General features: G+C 32.1%; 1 protein-coding gene across 2 annotated transcripts in view; it reads right to left on the bottom strand.

Moving 5' to 3' along the window:
• Positions 1-24,493, bottom strand: part of PRKACB (protein kinase cAMP-activated catalytic subunit beta) — a 109,618-nt gene that overhangs the window by 53,302 nt on the left and 31,823 nt on the right. Inside the window, exon 1 of one of the 2 annotated variants that reach the window (XM_039838687.1) lies at positions 6,565-6,849. The exons of the other annotated variant lie outside the window; for it this stretch is intronic. Within the exon in view, the coding sequence (XP_039694621.1) occupies positions 6,565-6,748 (184 nt within the window). The 5' untranslated portion in view covers positions 6,749-6,849. Of the gene's footprint in view, positions 1-6,564; positions 6,850-24,493 lie in introns of those variants that run through there. 2 annotated transcript variants of the gene reach the window in all.

Genomic DNA, 24,493 nt, shown 5'->3' with positions numbered 1-24,493 from the left:
CATCATCGCCAGAGAAATTAAATGAGTTATAAGGGAAAACTATAAATAATTTTATGCAAATTATATGTGATAACTTAGATGAAATGGACAAATTCATAGGAAAAAAATTACCAAAATCAACTCAAGAAGAAATAAAATATATGAAAAGACCTATAAACAAAAAAAGTACTGAATTAGTAATAAAATTTTTTCCCACAAAGGAAAGCTCAGGTGCATATGGTTTCCCTGGGGAATTCTAAAAACCATTCAGAGATATAATGCCAATCCTACACAAACATTTTCAGAATATAGAGGCAGATGTAATCCTTCCCAACTTCTTTTATAAGGCATGATACCACAGCGAGACAAAGTCAGACAAAGGGCAAAAGAAAATTACAGACCAATCACAATGCTAAAATCTTTATCAAAATATTAGCAAACTTAATATAGCAATATATAAAAAGGATTCTAGATTAATCCCAGAAAGGCAGGCTGTTTCAACACTGAAAATCATTTTATGGAAAATACCATATTATAGAATAAAAAACAAAACTACCTAGTCATCTCAATATATGTATGTAGAAGCATTCCACAAAATCCAAACCTGTGATAAAACCTCTAACAAACTATGACTAGAAGGGAATTTCCTCAAGCCAATAAAGGATATGTGTGTGAGGTTGGAGGTGGGGGCTCTATAGCTTACAACATACATAATGGTCAAAGATGGGCTGCTTTCCTCCTAAGAGTGGGAATAAGGCAAGGATGTCTGCACTCACCACTCAGAAGCAACTTTGTACTGGAGGTTCCAGCCAGTGCAACAAGGTTACAAAAAAGATATTAATGGTATAAAGACTAATAAGAAATAAAACTGCCATTATTAGCGGATATGAGTCTATATGTAGAAAATTCTATGGAATCTACAAAGAAACTACTAGAACTAACATTTACCAACATCATAATGTAAGATCAATATACGAGGAACAAACAATCCAAAAATGAAATTAAGAAACAATTTCATTCACAATAGTATTAACAGAAATAAAATACTTAGAAACCAATTTAATAAGACTTATTCACTAAAAAATAGAAACTGCACAGAAATTAGAGAACATCTAAATAAATAAAGATATTTCATGTTTATGGATTGCAAAACTCAATATTAAGATGACAATTCTCCACAAGTTAATCTACAGATTCAATATCACCTCTATTAAAATCCTGGCAGGATTTTATTCAGAAACTGACAAGTTGATGTCAAAATTTATATGGAAATGCAAAAGACCTAGTATAGCCAAAACAATTATGGAAAATAACAAAGTTGGAGGACTTATATTACTTGATTTCACAATTTATTTTAAAGTTACAGTAAACCAAAACAGTGTAGTATTGGCATAGAGATAAGACATAATATAGATCACTGGGACAAAACTGAGAATTCAGAAGTGAATCCTTACATTTATGGTCAATTTATTTTTGACAAAGGTGCCAAGACCATGCGATGGAGAAAGAAAGTATTTTCAACAAATGGTATGGTAAAAATTGGATGTCCATATGGAGAAGGAAAAAAAAAAGGCCTTCACTCCATACCTCACACAATATTCACAAAATTTAACTCAAATAAAAGATTTCTAGATGAAAGCATAGAATAAAAATCTAACCTTAGGTTAGACAAAGATTTCTTAAGATATGGCACCAAAACTAAAATTCATAAAAGAAAAAAAATGATAGACCGAACTTCATTAAAATTATGAACTTTTAAAATTATTATTAGTTTCAAGTATACAGTACATTGGTTAGACATTTATACAGTTTATTAAATGATCCCCCTGATTACTCTATCTTCCTTCTGGCTCTACACATAGCCATTACCTTACTGCTGTCTGCATTCCCTATTCTGTGCTCCTCATCCCCATGACCATCTATCAACTACTAATTTATACATCTTTAACCTTTCACCGCTTTCTCCCAGCTCCCCACGCCCCTTATCTCAGTTGTTATCAGATTGCCCTCTACATTTGTGAATCTGTTTTCAATTAGTTTGTTCTTTTTGTTCCTTAGATTCCGTATATCAGTGAAATCATATGGTATTTATCTTTCTTTGACTTATAAAATTACAAACTTTTGACCTTCAAGGACATTTTTTAAGAAAATATGACAAGTCACAGAATGGGAGAAAATATTTGCAAATTATGTATTTGATAAAGAATTTATGATCAAAATATATATAAAAAAACTTTTAAGACTTGATAATAAGTAGACAGACACCCTCAGTTTTGAAATTGTGCAAAAGGTTTGAAAATACATGTCTACAAAGCAGATACACAGATGGTTTATAAGAACATGAAAATATGCTCAGCATCATCAATCATTAGGAAATACAAACTGAAAACCATAATGAAATACCAATTCATACACACCAGAATAGCTATAATCCAAAAGACCCAAGTATTAACTCTGGTAGTGGTTAGAATGTAAAATGGTAAAACCACTTAGGAAAAACATAAAATTAGAAGTTCAAAGGATCAACATAAACTTACCATATGACCCAAAAATTCTATTCCTAAGTATAGACTCAAGAGAAATAAAAGCATATGTCCATCCAGACTTATATACAAATGTTTATAGCAACATTATCCAAATAACCCGAAATTGAAAACAATGCTAATGTTCATCAGCTGCTGAAATGATAAACAAAATGTGTTACATCCAAACAACGTAATATAATTCAGTAATAAAAAAGCAACTATTGATATGTCCTATAATATGGATGAACCTTGAAAACATTATTCTAAGCACAAAAAGCTAGAAACAATAGATTATATATTGTATAATTCCAAATATCCAGAAAAGGAAATCTGTAGGGAGAGGAAACAGATCGGTTTGTCCAAGGTTGAGGTAAAAGTGGGTAATGATTGCAAAATGGTACAAAAGAACTTTTTGGAGTGATGAAAATGTTCTAAATGTCCAAACTGTGATGACTGCACAACTCTATAAATTTATTATTAAACTTATTAGTAATTGTATACTTATAATGAGTGATTTTATGGTATGTAAATTATATTTTGATTTTTTAAAATGTTGCCAAGTGCTTCTTTACCTAAGTGGAGACAGCTAGCTTGAAGCATATCTTCTTTGCTGTGGGAAGAATCACTTCAGTAGACAACTTAATTATGCAAACATAAAGTTGATAGGCATCCATTATCTTGGGGGAATAATTTAACAAAACCCTTTGAAACTTGGTAAAGGCTGTTCCTTCTCAATACCCTATGGTACTGTGGTCAGATACATACACTACTTACTACTTTTCCAGACAATATCTTACTATATCTTTAAAGTAAATTCCAGGTTTTCATATTTTCACACGTTTATGTGTTATTCTCTTTTAATAATCTCTTCCTTCTCTGAATCTCAAAATTCTATTCTTCAATATTCTTGAAGTTCCCATCTTTTTAGTGTTAAATTGTTCTTACACTAAACTCTCACAGTAAGCTACTTACGCATTTTTAAGCAACCATTTCACAATGCCTTGAATAGTATGTTGTTTGTATGCTTGCTTTCCTACTCTTGCTTTTGAGAATTAGATCTTATTTTTTCTCTAGATTTGTTTATAGACTATGATATAGTAAATACTCAAAAAAGTTTGCCAAGTAAGTAAAAATTGATTACTATAAAGAACCTTATGGAATAGTTGCAGATGGAAAAAGTAGATAAAAATATAACGTGGAAGGTCTTCTAGCTTAGAAGTTGCAATGATACAGATTCAGTAGACTAAGAAACAAGCATGGAAGTAAATTGTCTGAAAGACTGTATGAACTTTGGAAAGGTAAAACTGACTAGATAAAGTGGTCTGTTATAACCATTTTAGCCATCCAATTCTACCTTAAGAAATCCATATACAAAATTGCTCATTTTTTCAATATAGTATTTAGATCTAAGATTTGTATCTGCCAGAGAAATAGCCTGCCAATTCATGGGAAAGGAGGATGGGTAAAGTGTTTGGTAGTATTCACCTCTTCAGTCCTTAAAATGTTCTAATTAGACATTCATTAAGCGTACAAAGTCCAAGATTTAAATGTGCAAAAATTCATCAAATTCATCATTTTATTACTTAATACATCATTTATGATCAAAGAAATATTAAAAGCTAACCATAATAAATTTGCTTTAAAAGAGAACTCAATGAATTTTAATGCTCCCATTCATTTTGAGTCACAACTAAAAGCAGAATTCCTCCATGTTTTTCTTTTGAACTTCATGTACTTATATGTGCATGGAATTAGCTGTTAAATATTTATGTTATCAAACAGGAATTCCTGTTACTTAATTTAGTAGCAAAAGATGAAACACATTTAAGGCACCTGGAAACCAAGATGTGGCCTTTATTCCTCATCTCTTCCTATATTTAATGTCACTGGAGAAGAAATGTGAAGTAAAACTTGTACATTTCATACATGCCTAAACTGGTTATTAATCTTTACTCAATAGTTCATGAACCTAATTTTTTAAAAAAAATTACATGTAGTTTCTGTGCTTAGTTCGTTTCTTAAAATAGCACTTTTGGAGCAAGCGCATTCAGAATATTTATTATCAGAAGATACTACATTCCTTTTTCTTGTCAAACAAGTCATGCAAGTAAGCTGCTTTAAGTAGCATTGAAGAATGTGGTTTGTATAAAAACTTTACATAGTCAAAACTCATTCCATAACTCATTCTGTAAATGAATAAAATTTTGTGTTTTCACCACAAAATAAACCCTGGAATTTTACAATGATAGGATTCTTCCGTTTCTGTTATGCCAGTGTTTTCTCCTACATATCAACAAATTCCGTAACAGGAAACAAGAGCCAAAAGCTTACCATATCATTATTAAATACATAAAATTATTGTGTATAGTTGATATTTTTGGGATATAAAAGAGAACTGAAAGAACACTTGATTAATGAACATTCAGTTACTATTTAAGTATTTGTTATATTATGCCTATTATTTGCAGTTAAAAGGTTTATACCTAATTTTACTTTGTGCCCAATGATCTTATTTATTTTGTGACATCGAAGTAAAGAAAAACAGCATTTTATCAGTCTGTATTTTTCCTCATGATATTATCTTCCATATCTAAATTCTGAAATGTGTTTCAGAAAACATCACAGGCCCCATACATGTTTAAAATGATGTGAGTATAGTTCAAACATAATTTTTAATTATTAAAAGCCCATGATATTCATTCAAGATACATTTATTGAACACCCACTATTTGGAGGAACAAGTACTAGTGAAACAGAAATTAGTTCAGTACTATCTTCATTCTTCATTGAAATTTTAATTAAAAGGTCTTTAAAATGCATAAAAATGATTTCCAAAAGGCCTTAGGAGATGGCAATTTAACAATAAGGCAAATAGAATGAATAACAACATTTGTTGCATGATAAATTTTAATAATGTACTGTTATTTCAAAATTGATCAGTTCACTAACTTGATATTTTAGATTCCTCACCTATCAACTTACTATATGGTAAGAATTATTTATAAATAAAATCCTTAGAGTAAAAACAATGTACAAATATATGTTCTTTACTTTCTCCCTAAAATAGCTTGAAAGTAAAAAAAAATCTGTACAAACCACAAAGTAAATTTTACAAACAACTTTTTTCTTTTTAGATGAGTTTTCTTCCTTAACTGCTATGGAATATGTAAGCAGAAAGAGGCAAACCCCAGTGCTTTTTGATGATCAAAAAAACACACCAAAAAGGGCAAAAGTACTAAGACTAATTCTATTGTCCCTTTAATCAGAGTGACAAAAATACTTGGGGGAGGATCCAAGGTGATATGTGGAATGGAGGCACTTGGTATTGTTTATATGTATGTGAAATTTATCTTTTCAAATGCATGTCACCAAAAATAGTTACACATCACCATTTTAGCAAAGGAGGCAGTTAAGTCCAAACATTTTAATATTCCTGGAAAGAATGTGATGCATGTATAAACAACTTTGCCCCCCTTTAACCATAATTATGAGTAAAATAAATATAATTATGAATGCTTTTGATTTTTAAAATGTTACAAGTTCATATAAACTAATCATACTATGCTTTTTATATTAGAAACCCTGCCTGTAAAACTGAAATAACTTTCACATATGCATTTAAAAATAAAAGTTGGCAAACATAATAGAAATTTAATTAAAAATTCAAGTTTTTGCCCCTTTCAAATTTTAAGGCTTATATATACAAGACATTTTTTAGAATAAACTGATCATTGTTTCTAAATTTTAGACATTTCACTTTTATATAAGAACAAAAAAATAAAAACAAAAAGACAGTAACACACTAGAAATGATGTAAAAAATTTGTATAAGTTTCCCACTGACATTCAGCTTAAATAGTTGTAGATAAAACAATGAACTGCATGGTTTGGCTCAATTTATAATCAAGTTTTTGTAAAATTTTTTCAACTTCAACTTGCAAAACGTCCTTGTGCAAATCATAAAAAGACAAACAAAACATAGCTCTTTATGTTTGATCCTAAAACTCCAATTAGTATTTTAACTTCTAGTTATAATATTATCATTAAAAAAAAAAACTTACTTGATCTGTCCCATAACGCAGTATGTTCAGAGAAATGAAGGCTGTCATTTTCCAGAGCTGTTTTCTGATCATGTGTAGTACCTTTAGAGTGTCTATGAAATAATCGGCTAGCAAAACCTTCCAACTTCTGAAGAGCAGTTGTACCTGTATACTGGTTACAGGATAGTTCTCTATAAGCTGCCATTTATGTGCATTTACACTTTACTTAAAGTAACTAAAAATATTTTCAGAAGGAGCTCAACAACTTCTTACACAGAAGCTAAGAGCTATGCATGTGTCAAACTTCCTGTTTGCAGGGTATTCAAACCACTACTGCTGTTCTGTTTCCTGTTAATATAAAACAGCACATTACCGAGCCTTTCTTAGCAGAACTCTCCATCTCAACTAGAGGTGGAGATTTTAATGACTTGAAATATTGGCTTAAAAGGCTCTATGTTTAAGATTATTTTAATATCAATATACAGGTTAACAAGAGCATTAAATATAAAGCTTTATACATACAGAGCAGGCTAAAAAGTTTTTTTTAAAAAAAGGAAAACTAGTTAAATATGTTTTACAACCCTATGCCAACAACTAAGGCTAAACCACTCCCCAAATATATAATATGTTAAAAAGGTTATTTTTTTTTCTAAGAAGTCAGCTAATATAAAGATTTTATAAATCCTTATAAGCAGTTAACTTTTCATCAAAAATTGGTATGGAATGGATATTCCAAAACTCTCATAAAACAAATTTATAACACATATGTTTTAACTAAAAAAAAAAATCTGAACTAGCACTAAAAAAAGAACTGAATGTTGCTAACTCATTGACTTAAATCTAATATATACAGGAACTATGAAAACTCAGTGTCAGTACTGCTTATCAAACTTACAATCTGCTGACAAGTGCTTATGAGTGATACATTTTAAAACATTTTAAAATTTAAAAAATATGTATAAGATTTAAAATGATATAAAATCAATCACAGCAAGAAATTTCAACTGAGGGGAAAAAATTCCTTCTAGTTGAATGAGACATGTTAACTTTAAACTTAATGATGAGAACTATAGCTTCCCCGGTCCTTGATTTAGGGGTCTTGCCTTACACATAGCTCCTTTGATTAAAAGTGAATAATATTTGTCATTGTCCATTTGAAGGAAAAAGTAACCTGTGACATATAACAATGATTTTCAGTACTTGCCTTCTTTTACTAATTAAAAGTGAGAAGTCTGTGTGGTTTTCTCTTTGGAAGCTCTAAATAAGGGAAAGAAAATGAAAGGAAGAAAGAAGGAAGGAAGGAAGAAAGGAAGGAAGGAAGGGAGGGAGGGAGGAAGAGCCTTTAAAAAATCAATCTAAACAATATCTTAGTCCAAGTTTCTTGCCAGCCACTTGACAAACAGAATAGGAACAAAACTGTAATCAAATAAGAAACACAGCACGAAACATTGACTAATTAATTTTACCAAGTAACAGCTCATTTGTGTACACTGTTTTGTGTAATACAATTAGTATCAATCTAAACAAATACACATTATCTATAAGACTAAACTTAAATGCAACAGTTTCTGTATAAATGTGTATGTAATAATAGATAATTTGTTTCACATCTGATAGTGTTTTAACACAAAACGGACGGACACTGAACAAATGTCTGCAGTCTTTAACAAATATCTACAGAGCCTGGACTGACTCTGTATGGGTAGAAATGGATAAAATTCCTGAATTCTTTGACTTGCTCTTTTGGGAGAAATTCTATTCACCCTCAAAGCTTACCATAAATGTCACCTCCTCCCTGAAGTTTTCCACATGCTTCCCAGAAAAATAAACTGCTCTCTTCTCTGTTTCCATTGATTTTATAATTTCATGTTAAAATTTGCTGCTTATAAATGTATGCCTTGAATTGAATTACTCAGATTCAAAATGCAATGCATGTATTAAATACTCAATAAATATATGTAGAAGTAGTCACTCATTTTTAACAAATTAAAAGTCTAAGTAGAATCATCACTTGAAAATATTTTAATTTTATTTGATAGGACCATAGTGGTTCATATATAAAAACGACAGTAATAGAAGTTATATCATCGAACTCCTTTTTCTTTATATTCAGTGACTAAATTTTATTCATTCTTGAGTTTCATTTTTATTAATGCAAATGTGAATTTCTAAAAATAACTTCTGGTTTTCCCTACTTTCAGGCATTCCTTTCAATCACTCATCTCTGACATTATTAATTTTCCCCAAATATTACACTCATGGTATTCCCTTGCCAACTGCATGACCTAATCCTAATATTTTAGCCCGACCATATTCATTTTTAACACATGTCTAGACAGACTTATATCCACTGATGCTTGAGTTTATAGAACATTAATATTAATTTTTTAAATGCATAAACCTTACCAAATTACTATAGGAAAAAAAGCTTCAATGAACGATTACCAAGAAAACTCTACATTTGAAATCTGTATATATATTTTTTCCAATAAAACTGTTTCTATTTCTTACAAAGTCCTTATAGAAAATAGAATCTTTAGTCACAGAGCAATGTTTCTATATATGGTAATGTGACCAGGAAGCTGTTGCAATGAAAGTACTTAGGCAATTTGATTTTTATTAAAAAGAACTCTACTGGCATCTACTGCTAGAAAGAAACAACTACAGCTTTAACTAAAACTGAATTCTTTCATAATTCAAATTAATCTTAAGTATATTGCTTGTTGATGTTTTTTCCCAAAAATCTAAAATGTACTGATATGTCTAGCCATGTACCCAAAATTTGCTGTAATAGCATATCTTATACTCTATTAATAGTTTCATTAAAGTATGATAAACTAGAGAGTAATCAACTTATGAAATCATTATTCATTCTACATTGATTTTAGAAATTATAACAATTTTTGAAGTTGAATCTCTTTCGATTGTCATGATACTACAAAATACTGGTTTCTTATATTTAATAATAGTAATGATACCTTACACTTACCAAGCACTTTACAACATATAAAATGATTTCCATTGGGTCATGAGATCTTTACAGATGAAGTAAGCAGGGAAGGTATTATCCGTATTTTAAAATGAGAAAACAAGTTTAGAAACATTGACTTTCCCAAAGTCACCTAGGTCTTATAATTCTTAGATTAGGGCTCCTTTGTACTGCACGACAATGATTACCAAAAGAAGTAAACATTTTTTTTTCAAGTGCAGTACTTTTCAAGCAAGGGTGGGGAAGTGGAAATGAAAAGAAAAGGAGGACGTGAGATTGGTTCCTGAATATACTGTCCAGAGTGTGATAATCTGCTATGAGAATGTTTTCATTCAGATGGTCACCTAATAGCCATGCAATTTAACTGTCCACATTTATGTTTGAAATCATGTTGAGGTCAAACAGCACTATGTACTTTAGAGTTTGAAAGTTAAAGAAAAGAAAAATGTGAAAGTATATTTGATACATAAATGATATATTTGCTCCACGTGGAAGGCGAATAAGACCATGACCTTGCTATTTAAATAAAGCTTTCTGGATAACAGTTTTGCCTTTCTAAAAATGTTATAAATGGATTCATACCTTTTATAAATGAATTAAACCTTTTACAACTGTGTTTTTTACATTTAGGATTGTGTAGAAATTGAGGTTCATCCATTTTGTGCCTTTCAATAGTTGAGTCATTTTTATTGTTGAATCCATTGTATGGATTTATCACAATTTATATATCCACTCACCATTGAATAGCCTTTGCGCCTTTGTCCAATATCAATTAATCATAATAATGTGGGTCTATCCTGGACTCTGTTCTGCTCCACTGATCTATCTAAGTGTCAATTCTTTCATCAGTCCAATACTGTATTGATTACTGTAGCTTTCTAGTGTCTTAAATCTGATAGTGTAAATCTTCCAACATTTCTTTTTCTAAATTGTTATGGCTATTATAATTCCTTTACCTTTCCACATAAATTTTAAACGTTTGTATATGTCTATAAAACAATATTGCTGGGACTTCACTGAAATTGTGTTTATTGGAAAAATGGCATCTTAACTATGTTGTCTTTCAATCTATAATCATAGTCTTTTCATTTACTTGGGTCTTTTCTTTTTTCATTGTTTTATAGTTTCAGCATACAGACTATGCACTATTTAGTTAGACTTATACCTAAATATTTATTTTTTAATGGGAGCTATTGCAAATGGCACTTTAAAATATTTATAATTGTTCATTGCTGGTATATAGAAACATATACTACATACTAGTATATAGTATATATTTGTATATATTAACCTTGCATTCTGTAACATTACTAAATTCCTTAGTTTTAGTAATCTTTCTTTTTGTAAATTTTTGGGGATTTTCTGTGTAAGTAATCATGTCATCTTTGAACAGATGGTTTATTTCTTCTTTTTTAATCTCTGCCTTTTATTTATTTTTCTCCCACTGGCTAAGACTTCCAGTAATATGCTTAACAAGAGTGGTGAGAATGAATATCTTTGCCTTATTCCCAGGCTTAGGAAGAAACCATTCAGTTTTCCATCATTAATTATGATATCAGTGGTACACACTTTTTGTAGATGCCCCTACTTAGATAAGAAAGTTTTCTATTCCTAGTTATCTTAGAGTGATGTTAAATTTTATCTAATGCTTTTTAAGCATGTTAATATAACATGAAGTAATATGGTTTTACTTCTTTCATCTGATATGATGGATTACAGTAACTGATTTCTAATTATTGAACCAGCAGCCTGGAATTCCCAGGATAATTAGCTCTTGGTCTTGGTGTAATATTCTTTTTATATATTACTGAGTTCAATTTAATAATATTTTATTGATATTTTTTGTGTATAAGTTTACAAGAGATATTGTTTTGCAGTTTTATTTTCATGTACTGTTAATTGATAATTGGTTAAAGATGGCCTCATAAAATAAGTTGGGAAATATTGTTTTTTTCCTTTTGTCTTCAATTTTCTGAAAGAGAGTGAGGAGAACTGGTATCATCATTTCTTCCTTAAATATTTGGTAAAATTTTTCAGGAAAGCTATCTGGGCCAGGAGTTCTTCTTTGAGAGGCTACAAATACTAATTCAGTTTCTTTAATAGATATAGTACTATTAAGTTAAATTTTGACATACTGTATTTTTATTCAGTTAAAAATATTTTCTAATTTCCATTAAGACTTTATCTTTGGCCATGGAATATTTAAAGTGTGTTGTTTAAATTTCCAAGTATTTGAGGATTTTTCTGATATGTTTCTGTTATTGATTCTAGATTAATTCCATTATGGTCAGAGAACATATTTTATATGATTTTTAATTCTTTTAAATTTGCTAAGGTTTGATTTTTGAACAAGTATATGGTCGTTCATGGTCAATGTTCCCCGTACATTTGAAAAGAGTGTCCTCTATTGTTGTTAAGTAGTGCGTACTACAAATGTCACTCTGCTATATCACTGCTTCATGTTTTTGAAGCTCTGTTACTAGGTGCATATAAATTTAGGATTGCTCTGTCTTCTCACTGAATTGACACTTTTGGAGTTATAAATGTCTCTCTTAATCCTGGCTAATTTTCCTTGTTCTGAAGTCAACTTTGTATGATATCAAAACAGCCACTATAGCTTTCATTTGATATGTTTACACGGTTTATCTCCCCAGTCCTCACCCTTATCTATTCTTTTGCTTTTTAGTGTAACAACTGGTATAACTGGACATAGGTCTATATTTGATTTGTGTTTCTCCCTACTTAAAAAAATCATTAATGTTACAATATTTGAAGTGTAGAATTTGATATTTTGATAAATACTACTGTGAAATCATTACCACAATCAAGATAATGAACAAATCCACCCCCCCCAAAAATTTTTCTCATGCCTCTTCATAATATCTTCCTTCTGCCATTCCAAATCCCCAGGCAACGGATACTTTGACAATATAAATAATTTGTATTTTTAAGACTTTAATACAAAATGGAACTCTGTTAAAAATTTCATGTTAGAACAGTTTTAGATTTATAGAAAAATTGCAGAGTAGAGTTCCATATGCCCAAAACAGTTTCCACTATTAACATCTTACATTAGTATGATAAATTTGTACAATTAATGAACCAATATTAACATATTATTGTTAACTAAATCTATAGTTTTTTTAGACTTTCTTAGCTTTTACCTAACGTCCTTTTCTGTTCTAGGATTCCATCCAGGATACCATATAGCATTTAGTACTCAGGTCTCCTTAGGTTATTCTTGGCTTGTGATGGTTTCTCAGGCTTTCCTTGTTTTGATCACCTTGACAATTTTGAGATGTATGTTGTAGGGTGTCTCTCAATTGGTACTTGTGGGTTTTTTCATAATTAGCTGAGGTTATGGGTTATTGAGAAGAGGATGACAGAAGACTGCTTCTGTTAACCCCCTCCCCCTAAATTGTGAAAAATTGTATTTTCATTTCAGTTGAAAATATTTTTATATTTCTCTTGAGACCGCTTTGACCCATGTGTTTAGAAGTGTGTTTTAAAAATTAATTTCCAAACATTGGGGGATTTTTCTAGATTATTTTATCAATTTCTAGTTTAATTCATGTGGTCTATGAATATACTTTGCATGAGCACTATTTTTTTTAAACTTGTGAAGATATGGTTCAGGGCCCAGAATGTGATCTATCTTGGTGAATGTTCCATGTAAGCTAGAGAAGAATGTATATTCTGCTGTTGTTAAATGGGATATTTTATAAATGTTAATTGATAGCGTTGTACAGGTCATCTATATACTTAATGATTTTCTGCCTGCTTGATCTATTAATTATTGAAAGAGGTGTTTTGAAGTCTCCAACTATAATAGTGGATTTGTCTATTTCTCTTTTCAATGCTTTTGCCTCATGTGTTTTGACACTTTGTTAAGTACATGTGTTTAAGACTGCTAAGTCTTCTTGAAGAATTGACTACCAAATCATTATATGATGTCCTTTTTACCCCTTATAACTTACATCGTTCTAAAATCTCCATCTGAAATTAACATAGCTACTCCAGCTTCCTTTTGGTTACTGACAACATGGTAAATCTTTCACCATCCTTTTCCTTTATATCTGATTATTTATTTAAAGTTGGTTTTTTCACACACAACACATAGTTGGGTCATACACACACACACACACATACACACAGACAAGTATATATTTTATTCACTGACCATCTCTGTCTTTTAATTGGCATTTTATACCATTTACATTTAAAGTGACTATTGACAGATTAATATTCACCATGTTCATAACTGTTTTCTACTTGTTGCATTTATTTTCCCTTTTCTCCTATTTTTCTGCCTCTTCTGATTTTGACATTTTATATGATTCTATTTAATCTCCTCTTTTAACATATCAATTATACTCCTCTTAAGAGATGTTTAGTGGTTGTCCTAGTGTTTACAATATACATTTTTAATTGATCTAAGTCCACCTTTAAATAGCACTATATTGCTTCACTTACAGAGCTGGTACCTTATAACAGAGTATTCCCAAATCCTGTCTTCTATTCCTGACACTCCTGTCATTTACCTCATTTATCCATATTTTATAAGCACCTAGTATGCTTTATTACTACTGTACATAGCTATTTTTAGATCCATGATGAATAACATATTTTATTTTACCTTCAGTTTTTATTTAATGCTTTTCTTTTCATTATGTATATCCAAATTTCTAACCTATATTGTTTTCTTTCTCCCTGAAGAACTTCTTTTATTTCTGGCAGGACAGATCTGCTGGCAATAAATACTCTTGGTTTTTGTTTGTCTAAGAGAATCTTCATTTGTCCTTATTTTTGAAAGATAATTCCACTGGATATAGAATTATAGGTTAGTGGATTTTTGTCTTTCAACATCTAAATATTTTATTCCATTCTCTTCTTGCTTGCAATGGTGGTGAGAAGTCTACCATAATTCTAATTCTGTTCCTCTAAAGGTTTTTCCCTTCCCTTCCTCCTCTGGCTTCTTTCAAGATTTTCTAGTTTTTGATTTTCCTCAGTTTGAATATGATGTGCTTGGGTTATTTTTAAAATTTATTTTGCTTAGAACTTTCTAAGCTTCCTGGGCAATTTTCTGTTTCTGTTTCCTCTTTTTTTATGTTTTGTATCTCAGCTTTGGATTTTTGCTTTGTAGTTACTATGAGGTTTGTATAAAATGTCTCATAGATAAAATAGTACTTTTCCTTCTGAAAGCATCTTATCTTCATTTTCCTATACAAGTTCCATATTTTTCCTTCTCTTTTGTTTTTGTTATCACAAATTATCTTTTTATGTTGTGCATTCATTATCAAATTGTAGTGACTATAGTTATTTTAAATGCTTTTTCACTTTAACCTTTATTTTACAATTAACACACTATTCTGATATAGAGTTGCATTTTCTGTTTCTGTCACCTTACTCAAAGTTTTGTGTACTTCTTTTTGTTTCAAGTAGAAGAGCTCCTTTTAACATTTCTTGAAATGCAGTTCTTGTGTGGTAAATTACCTCAGCTTTTGTTTGTCCGGCTGGAAAAGCCTTTATTTCTCCTTCATATTTAAATGGTAACTTTGCTGGATACAGCATTCTTGGTTGGTGGTTTCTACCTTCCAATATTTTGAACATATCATTCCATTTTCTCCTGGCCTATAGGGTTTCTGCTGAGAAATCTGATAACAGCCTGATGGGATTTCCTTTGTAGATTACTGTCTCCCCCCAGCGCCCTCACCCCGCTGGCTTTCTTGAGAATTCTCTTTACCATTAACTTTTGACAGTTTTAATACGTGTGCTGGAGAAGGTCTTTTTACATAGAGTTAAATAGGTACTCTGTTAGCTTCTTGTACTTGTATGTCCAGCTCCTTCCTTAGTAAACATTTAGTAACTTATCAATTATTTCTTTGAATAGGCTCTCTGTTCCCTTCTTCCTCTCTTCTCCTTCTGGGATACTCATTTTCCTTGTGTTGCCTTTTTTAATGGATTCAGACACTTCTCTTAGTTATTTTTTTTTTAAATCATACTTCTCTCTCCTCTTCCACCTGAGTCTTTTCTAGTTTTCTATCTTTGAGCTTAGTAATTCTCTCTTTCATATGGTCTGCTCTGTTTCCAATGCTTTCTAATGAATTCTTCATCTCATTTACTGAGTTCTTTGGCTCCAGGATTTGGTTATTTTTTACATTTTCAATCTCTTTGGTAAAGTATTTCTTCTGTTCATTTATTTTAGTCCTGAGCTCACTCAACTGCCTTTTTGAGTTTTCTTGAATCTCGCTGAGCTTCTTCATGATTGCTATTTTGAATTCTCTACCATGTAGATCATAATCTTTTATGACTTTGAGTTTGGTTTCTAGAGAATTGTCATTTTTTTTCTGTGTTACCATGTTACCTTGGTTATTCATGGTGCTTGATGAGTCATTTGTCTGCTGGCACATTTGAAGTAGTGAACACTTCTTATTTAGGTACTGCTGTGATTTTAACAATTCAGCAGGTTGATAATTAGCAGGTTTTTTCTGTTCTCCAGTAGATGGTGCTATAGTATAAGTTTTTGTTTTTCTCTTATTCTGGGGTCTTATGGGGAGAGGTGCCTCTGTGGTTGTGGAAGTCACTACCTGGGCAACCAGGGCGATGTCCAAGTTGCCTAGTGTCAACCACTGTTGGCAAGGGAATGTGGCAGATGGTTGGGGAGTAGGGTTCACAAGCTAACTGTGCCGTAGATGTGTCTCCTGCTACCAGGCTCTTTGGTGATGTGACCACTGCCATAATCAGGGGAGGGAGCTGGATTCTTGGGTGCTGATGCTGCCGAAGCCCTTTACCACCCACTGGCCCAAAATATGGAGGCCACTCCCTGACTCCTCCACCACTACCACATCCACAGGGTTGCTGACTCAGCTGTGGCAGCCAGGGAACTGGAGCAGTATGAACCATTCCTGTCCTTCCCCTACCCTGCTTCCCCCATTTTCAGATGCACCTGTAGATCCCTCAGGCATCCTGGTGTGTTGGGCAGAGGAATCTTTGTGGGGTTACAGATGACCAACTAGCTGTAGATTTGAGGGGAGATACAAAGGGGTTGTTTCACTCTGCCTAATGCTGCCATCACTTCAATATTACTTTTCTTAAAATAATTTTGATTTGAAGAGAATACTGTAGATGGGAAGAACTGTAGAGAATGAGATTCAAGTTAGTTACTTCTATGACTTAACTGGTTCCTTTTACACTGAGTATTTTAAAGAACCTGGGATTTATTATGCTTGCTGATAGATGGGTTTATGATACTTTTTAACTAACCAGTTACTTCTGTAATCCTTGGTTTCCATTTCTGCAAAATAGGATCATTAATACCTTTCCTGACTATATCACTGGTTTTATGTGTGTCTCAAATAAGATGATATAAGTAAAATTACTTAATAAATTATCAACATTATAGAAACGCAGATTGGTATTACATTAACAAATCTGGTTAATAATTATGTGGCTGATACTTACTTGAATTGGATTAAAGACAATCAAAGTATACTACAATATTATTTTTTAAAGTCTAAAACTGAAAGCATCTAAACATTCAAACTGTTCAAATAAGATTTTTAAAAAACTGTTCGGATGTAATATTTGAGTGTGTCTATGAGAAAGTGGTGTATATGTCATAACAGTCAATTTATGCAATTTGGACATAATGTTATAGATCTAAATGGACAGTTCCATTAACATCAAATAATATTTCTCTTAAAATATGAAAGGTGTCAGTTCTGTGTCCAATACTGTATAATACATCATGTCTGTCAAGACACTTTTTAAAACTGTGCTTTTTATCAGGTAAGGAACTATATTATGGGATATTATGGAATAATTTTAATATAAAATAGTTCAGATTCTGAACAGTTTTGAGCAAAGTCTTTTTTGGGGCATAATGCAAAATTGTGCAAATCAGTTTTATTTAAATAAAAATTTCCCATTAAACACAGTACAGAAAATATTAAATTTTATTCAAAACCTAAAATGTATTCACTGGAAGTACTTTAAAAAAAAACTAGTAAATCTTCAGATAGGGAAATAGTCAACATAAACAATTCAATGTGTTATTAAAATAACTTTTCAAAAGTCAAATATAATAGGAAGTAAAAACTAAATTTGCTGTGAATAGCTATCGAATATAAGAAAAAGAAAAAAACTACAACATTCTTGTTTATATTATAGTCAGACAGTAAACGAGTTCAATAATATACTAGAAAAAAACAGTTATGGAAAATGATTAACGGTTCTGACCCAATGCTGTTTATTTAATTAAGTGCAACTATTAGTAATACTAGCAGGTAAATTAACTTTATTCTTTTCTGGAAAGATAACTTTTAAAAGAATACCAATACAGTTGAGTATACCTCCTGCAGAATTTCATAGAACAGCATTTTATTTTCAGTTTTTATTCTTCCTTCCAACAAATAAAGGCTTTAGAACACCTAGTTTTATGCCTTATAGGTACTTTTAAGGGACAGGAGAAAATTAGATGCTTATTAATGGTATGTTTAAACCAGTGATATACCTGTTTTTCATATTTTAATAGATCTATATTTTCTAATCATGAAACTTAACAGCTTATTCTATTCTTCAGTTTTCCTCCCTTTTATATCTTCACTTCATGTGCAAATGTACACATTCTGTATTATATCTCATATGACGCACATAGTAGAATTTATTCCATTTCTCTACATTCACTCAAATAGGACATATTGGTCATGTCTTGAATTAGTAAGATTCTACTAGTGAATATTTTATTTCTTAGAGAATGGCATATTTATTTACAAAATTGAATTAGCTTTATTATTTTTTCAGAAAATGTTTTTGGTATTGGTGAAATGCAGTCATTTAGAGGCTTGATTTAAGTAAGTTCCAAAGAATTTAACACATTCCAATGGATCTGCATTTTTTAATCTAATCAACAAAGAAATAAAGAATATATAGCCACCTACAAACATGTACTGTGCATCTACAATGCATTGACTTATAAAGAATATAAAATTATGTAAGCATAATTACCCAAGTGAATTAAAAGTCAAGTAAAATCTAGTAAATTTACCATCTGTAAAAATCAAAATTTATATGATAAAATTAAATACATAATTGTGGAATAGAGGCAAATTTTTCTACAGAGCTAACCTTTTGTGGCTTAAGATAACATTCACTTAACAAAAGAACTCTTCTGATATACTAACCCAAAAATGTTTGTGAATACTTCTCACCACACTAAGGAACTCCAGCCACTTGATCTATATGGAAGACACCACAGCAAATATAAAATGTGTGACATTTTAGAATTCCAACATTCCTATTAGTATTTCTTGCTTAAGGGACTTTAAAGGGCTAAAGGGACTTTATAATACCAAAAGACCATAAAGAGTAGAAAGGGGAGTTCAGTGCATACTAAGTATTAAGGAAACTGAAATGGAATATGTGAAAATTCAGTAGGTTCTTGGAGGATAGGTAGAATTTAGAAAGAACAGAAAAAGTAACAAGAGCAATTCAAGAAGATAAAACTATATGAATGAAGGCTTAGAGGTAAGAATAAGTATGACATGCTCTATTCTCCCCATTCACTCTCCTTTCCTGATTAAGAAATGTGAAGAAGAAAATAAAAGAAGATATGACAGAAAGTAGCTTGCAGGGAGAGGGCTACTCTATATAGAGTAGTCTACAAATATCTGAGAAATGTAACCTTTCTTTGAGTTATCAAGACCTGAAACATAAAGAAAAGGAGCAAGTCAAGGAATGACGGAAGAAAAGTCTAACAAACAGAAGGAACACAATGAATTAAAGACTGAGAGAGGAATGAGGCAGAAACAATATGACTACTGGGCAGAGGATGGACTGGAAATGATCTGTGTAGCTTTAGGGTAAAAACAGAAGCAGAGAAAATAGTTGAGACTACTGTACTAGTCCAGGCAAGAGATAGTGGCCACTTGAACTGAGATCATGCTAGGAGAGAGATAACTGGACAAATTTCATATATTTTAAAGAAACAGGGAGATTTGCTGATAGAGTGAACCTAGAAAATGAATAAAAAAAAGTTATCAAAAATAATACCTATGTTTTTGGCTTGACCCTCTGGGTAAACAGTAATTCCAATAACTAAGAGGGGAAAGGGTTGAAAAAGAAAAGGTTGGAAGGATATTGTAATAAAGAAAGATTTTGTTGGACATTTTTTAGATATCAAATGAGAGATTTCTAAAAGAGAGTTGGATATGAGTCTGGAACACATCGCTGCATTCTAAATTTTATTTTAATTATATGCATATTTGTTATCAACTGTTTTATATTTACTCTTGTCCAAAAGAAAAACAAATGGCTTAAATTTACTTTGAATATTAAATAAATCCTGTCAATGATGACTAAGAGTCCGATATGCGTACCAAAGGTCACAGTCTCTCTGTACTTCCTCTTTTCTCCAAACTCCGAATGTTTTAGTACTGCCTCTCATTATATTTGTCACTTTACTAAGACACAATCATATTTCTAAAACACAATCCTATGTCATTCCAAAGAATAACAAACTCAAGTGACTTCTCATGGCCTACAAAGTCCAAACCCTTAGCACAATAACCAAGAACATTTACCAACATTAAATGAGCCTCCGTTTAGCTCCATTTCACCAATTTATATCTCAAATAATAATAATAATTCTAACTTAACTGCCATTTCTTTAGTACAACATGCCCTTTTGTACATACAATCTCTCACTTTGGTTCAAAACCATACTTAAAAGTTAAACAACAGATTTGTGATAGGCAGGATGCTCCTTCCCCCCATTTGTTACATCTATTCCCTGGAACCTGTAAATATGTTACAATACATGGCTAAAGGGATTTTACAGAAGTAATTAAGGTTACTAATTAATGACTTTAAAATAGATTCTTGCGGATTATCTAGGCATACACAATCTAATCATGAACTCTTAAAAATAGAGAACTTTCTCCAGCTTGAAGTGGAAGAGAGCCAGGGCAGGAAGTTGTCAGATTCCAAGTATGAAAAGAATTCAGCACACCAGTGCTGGCCATGAAATACTAGAGTCCCCGTGCAAGTACAGAGTGAAGCCTCTAATTGTTAAGGGCAGCCCCTAGATGACAACCAGTAAGGAAACAGAAACCTCAGTCCTATAACCACAATGAACTGGATTCTGCCATAAAAATGAATGAGGCTGAAAGTAGATTCTTCCCCAGAAACTACAGATAAGAGCCTGTCAGAATTTTGACCTACAGAATTGTGGGATAATAAATGGGTGTTGTTTTAAACCACTAAATTTTTGGTAATTTGTTATGGCAGTAATAGAAAGCTAACACAAGTCTTAAACGTATTAAGGTGAGAAGGGTGGGAAAAGTGGGATTCTATTTTCAGAGTACTAAAATGTATGAAATATGAAAATATGAAATTTCTAATCATGGTTGATACAGGTAGTCTCTCCCTCTAGCTCTTATAGCCCTTTACATTGACAACGACCTTCTCATTTAATCACTACTAACTCACGAGCTAAAATTATGGCCAGTCAGGCCAATATCTACATCTCCACAGAGGGACTTTCTAAATACCTAAAAGAAAAGTGAAGAAGATGAAACATATCCCTTCAACTTCCACTACCACTACACAAATGGAGAATCCTCATCAGTGCAGATAACAGCAAACTCCCGGCCTCAGATATCTGACTGCCAGCACGGTAGGTCTGTGTCACAGATTAGGGAGGTAAACGTATCATGCTATAGGCTCAGATAGCAACATTGCAAATGCCCACCAAGAAAAATACAGTGTACCTTCACTTGGAATTACCATGATAGAAGCCTGGTCTTCTCCACTGAAACACAAACACTTGAAAACCTCATCCTTCAGGTGATGTGAGACATAGCATTCTGGATATGAAAGGCAATACACTAGCACTAAAATAAAATGTAAGAAAGTGAAAATAAACCAGTAGTCTTAAATCAGGCAAGAAGGTTCCATTTACATGTGAAAAATAATACAAATGGAATTACACCAAAATGGATTTGAAGCTGCCATCCCAGAGGAATTGCCTTGCATGTCTTACTCCTTTAGAATATTTGAACTGGGCAAAATAACTTTTGAACTGGGCCAGTGCAATGCTGCATTTCAAAGAGGTGTTTGCAGAGCTAACAGGAAAGCAGACATTTTGACTAGTAGACTGAAAAAGACCTTTAGAATTAGCACCACCGTTTATAGCTGAAGAATAATTTAAGCTTATTTCTACCTACAGAAACTCCTTCCTTGACTTAACACCAATAAAAATTTCTTCCTTCTATTCATGTAATTATTCCCCGTCCCATTTTCATAAAAACCTGTTGCCCTCACCTCTTACTCAGAATGATACTTGGGTTTCTGCCTAAATCAATGCTTCCAAAATTACTATTCTTTGGATCTCAAAAAACTTGTTGCCTCTCTTTTTGGCCTTTTGTTTTTAGGTTAACTTATGTAAGATGACTTTCTCCTGGCAAATTCCTATTTGTTACTCAATGTCTTGTTCAATGTTATTTCCTCTGTTCTGACTCCTAAATATATAGTAACACCCACATTGTTGTAATGACCACACTGTACAATAATTGCATGTTTATACTTGTAACTCTTCTTGTGAGCTTCTCTCATAATTTTCTATCTCTAGAATTCAACACAATGGTGATTACAGAGTCAAGCATTCAATGTTTTTGAATTAATTTTTTTAGAGATACCATAGCTTTCTTATGATACTTTTAGGTTTCTTAAGTCAAAGATGAGCCACAGACATAGGGCCTATATTAAGCTGCAGTATATCTCATATGTTTCTACTTCAGGAAGCTATGCATTTCCACTCTCTTCAATTTCTCTAATTTAATTTAATATTGGATATAAAACTTACTGTCTAGAATATTTTAGAATCATTAACTTATAAAATATATAAGAATATATAATATATTTTTAATGTAAGATAGATGACAATGCTAACTTATGTTAGGCATTGTTCCAAGCATTTTATATGAAGTAACACATTTATTCCTCACGTCAACCTACCTTTAAGATGTGTATTATTATCTCATTTTCCAGAGACCAGAGGCACAGAGAAATAAGTATGTTATAAAGGTGACAAAATTGCAATATTCTATATTCTATTTTAATTCCTTCTCTCTACCTCTCCCCAAGAAGTATATCATACTTATTTTAAATGAATTACATTTTCAATTAAGCCTTTACCAAAATCTTTTTTAAATAAATGAAAACACAGTGAAGAGTCACGAAACCAAGGTATAAAGTACTCAGATTTCACTAACATGCATATGGTTTCTTTTTTAACTTAGAGCTCTAAAAATCTATTATTGAACCCAACATTAGTTTCTCTGTAAGAACTTAGCAGTTCTTACTAGGGACCTTAGAGTCTGAGAGGGGAGGGGACTTTAGACCAAAGGTCTGTTTTACTCTTTAAGAAATATATTAACCAAGCCTGTTTCCCTTTACTTGCTTAATAGGCAAATCAATAATAGAAATTAATAGGTATATGATTTAAATTATGAGTTAGTTTGTATCTTCTTTTCCTTGTCTAGGGACTGAGGTGGCACTTCAGCAGGAAATCCAAGACCCTGCCCTGACTGAGGCAGAAAGGGAAAAAGTCTCATGAAACCCCAGTAGGCAGGGATAACGACCCGACTCAGCAGGAAGGAGAGAAGAGACTTCCCATCCCTCAACGTCCATACTCATAATAAGGGGATTCATGGCTCTTAGAAAAGAGTTAGGCAGGAAAGTTAGTTACAGGGTTTCGGGTCTGCCTGCAAAGACATTAAGGTGATCCTATCCTGAGAGAGGTCCGCCCTAAACCTCCCACAATTAATCAAGCCAGAAAGTATTTTTAGGTTAAAAGTAACTTCCACAAAGAAACAAGTAAGCACAGAATTAGGTATCAGTTTAGGCCAGTCACTCGCACCTGCTCAATGAAGACCCCAACGACCTTAAACTCACGTGAGCCTCATTATACCATCATTATAAAACGAAGCATATGCCCAGAAGTTCATTAATATCATTATAACAAACTGGATTCTGGGAACGAACATGTGCAGAAAGCAAATGATGAGTCACTGAGTCCTGTCAATCTTAGCTGTCAATCAAGGAAACCCACCCCTCCAAGAAAAATAGCCACCCACAGCAAAAAGGGATAAAAACCCCAAAGGCTTTGTTACCAGGCATTTTGAGCCACACTTTTCATGTGCAGGCCTGCTTCCATGTCAGGAAGTGTACTTTCCCTTCTAATAAAGCTTTTCTTTTCTGCTGTATTTTGGTGTCTTGCTCAATTCTTTGTTCGAGACATCAATAACCTGGACAACGCACCGGGAGAGGCTCCCCACTCTCCGGTAACAATTTCAGTTACTTTCATTTCTATATCACTCTCCAAATAATTTACTTATTGTGACTGTGATAGCTAAAAACCTCAATATAGTTTTAATATTAAGTAATATCTGAAGAATCTTTAGTATTGTGGAAAAGCCAAAGGTAGTTATAACTACATACTGTTGGAGGAAAAAACCGCACACATCATCACGTGGTGTCCTATTCAATAAACTCTAGCACATTTTAGAACTGAGAAAGAAATATAAGCCTAAGGCATTAGAACTACTTTACAGCTTAAACTGACCCCATGTGAAAAGTTCCAGGCCCCAAAATGAATTTCTGGTGTCATCCATGACAGAAACGGTTAGATGACACTTTGTTCATATCACTAGAAGGTATGGAGTATGCCAGAACATGGCAGAATGGGGCCATTTAGGCTTCACATACAAATCCAGAAATATCTTTTACATCATAGGTTTTAGCAGTTTACAAAACTCACAATTTTAGATTCTTATACAAATAATAATTTAATGTACTAGAGATATGCAAGAGTATTTTTTATACAAATGAAACAATAAAATTCCCACATAGCCCACATTAGAAACAGCCCCATCCTCCCTGAAAAATCTTCCCTATTTACGC

The sequence above is a fragment of the Pteropus medius genome, unplaced genomic scaffold, assembly GCF_902729225.1.
Source record: "Pteropus medius unplaced genomic scaffold, Ma_sr-lr_union100, whole genome shotgun sequence".
Taxonomy (NCBI): domain Eukaryota; kingdom Metazoa; phylum Chordata; class Mammalia; order Chiroptera; family Pteropodidae; genus Pteropus; species Pteropus medius.
Note: the sequence above shows the minus strand (reverse complement) of the source record. Positions and strands in the feature narration are given on the sequence as shown.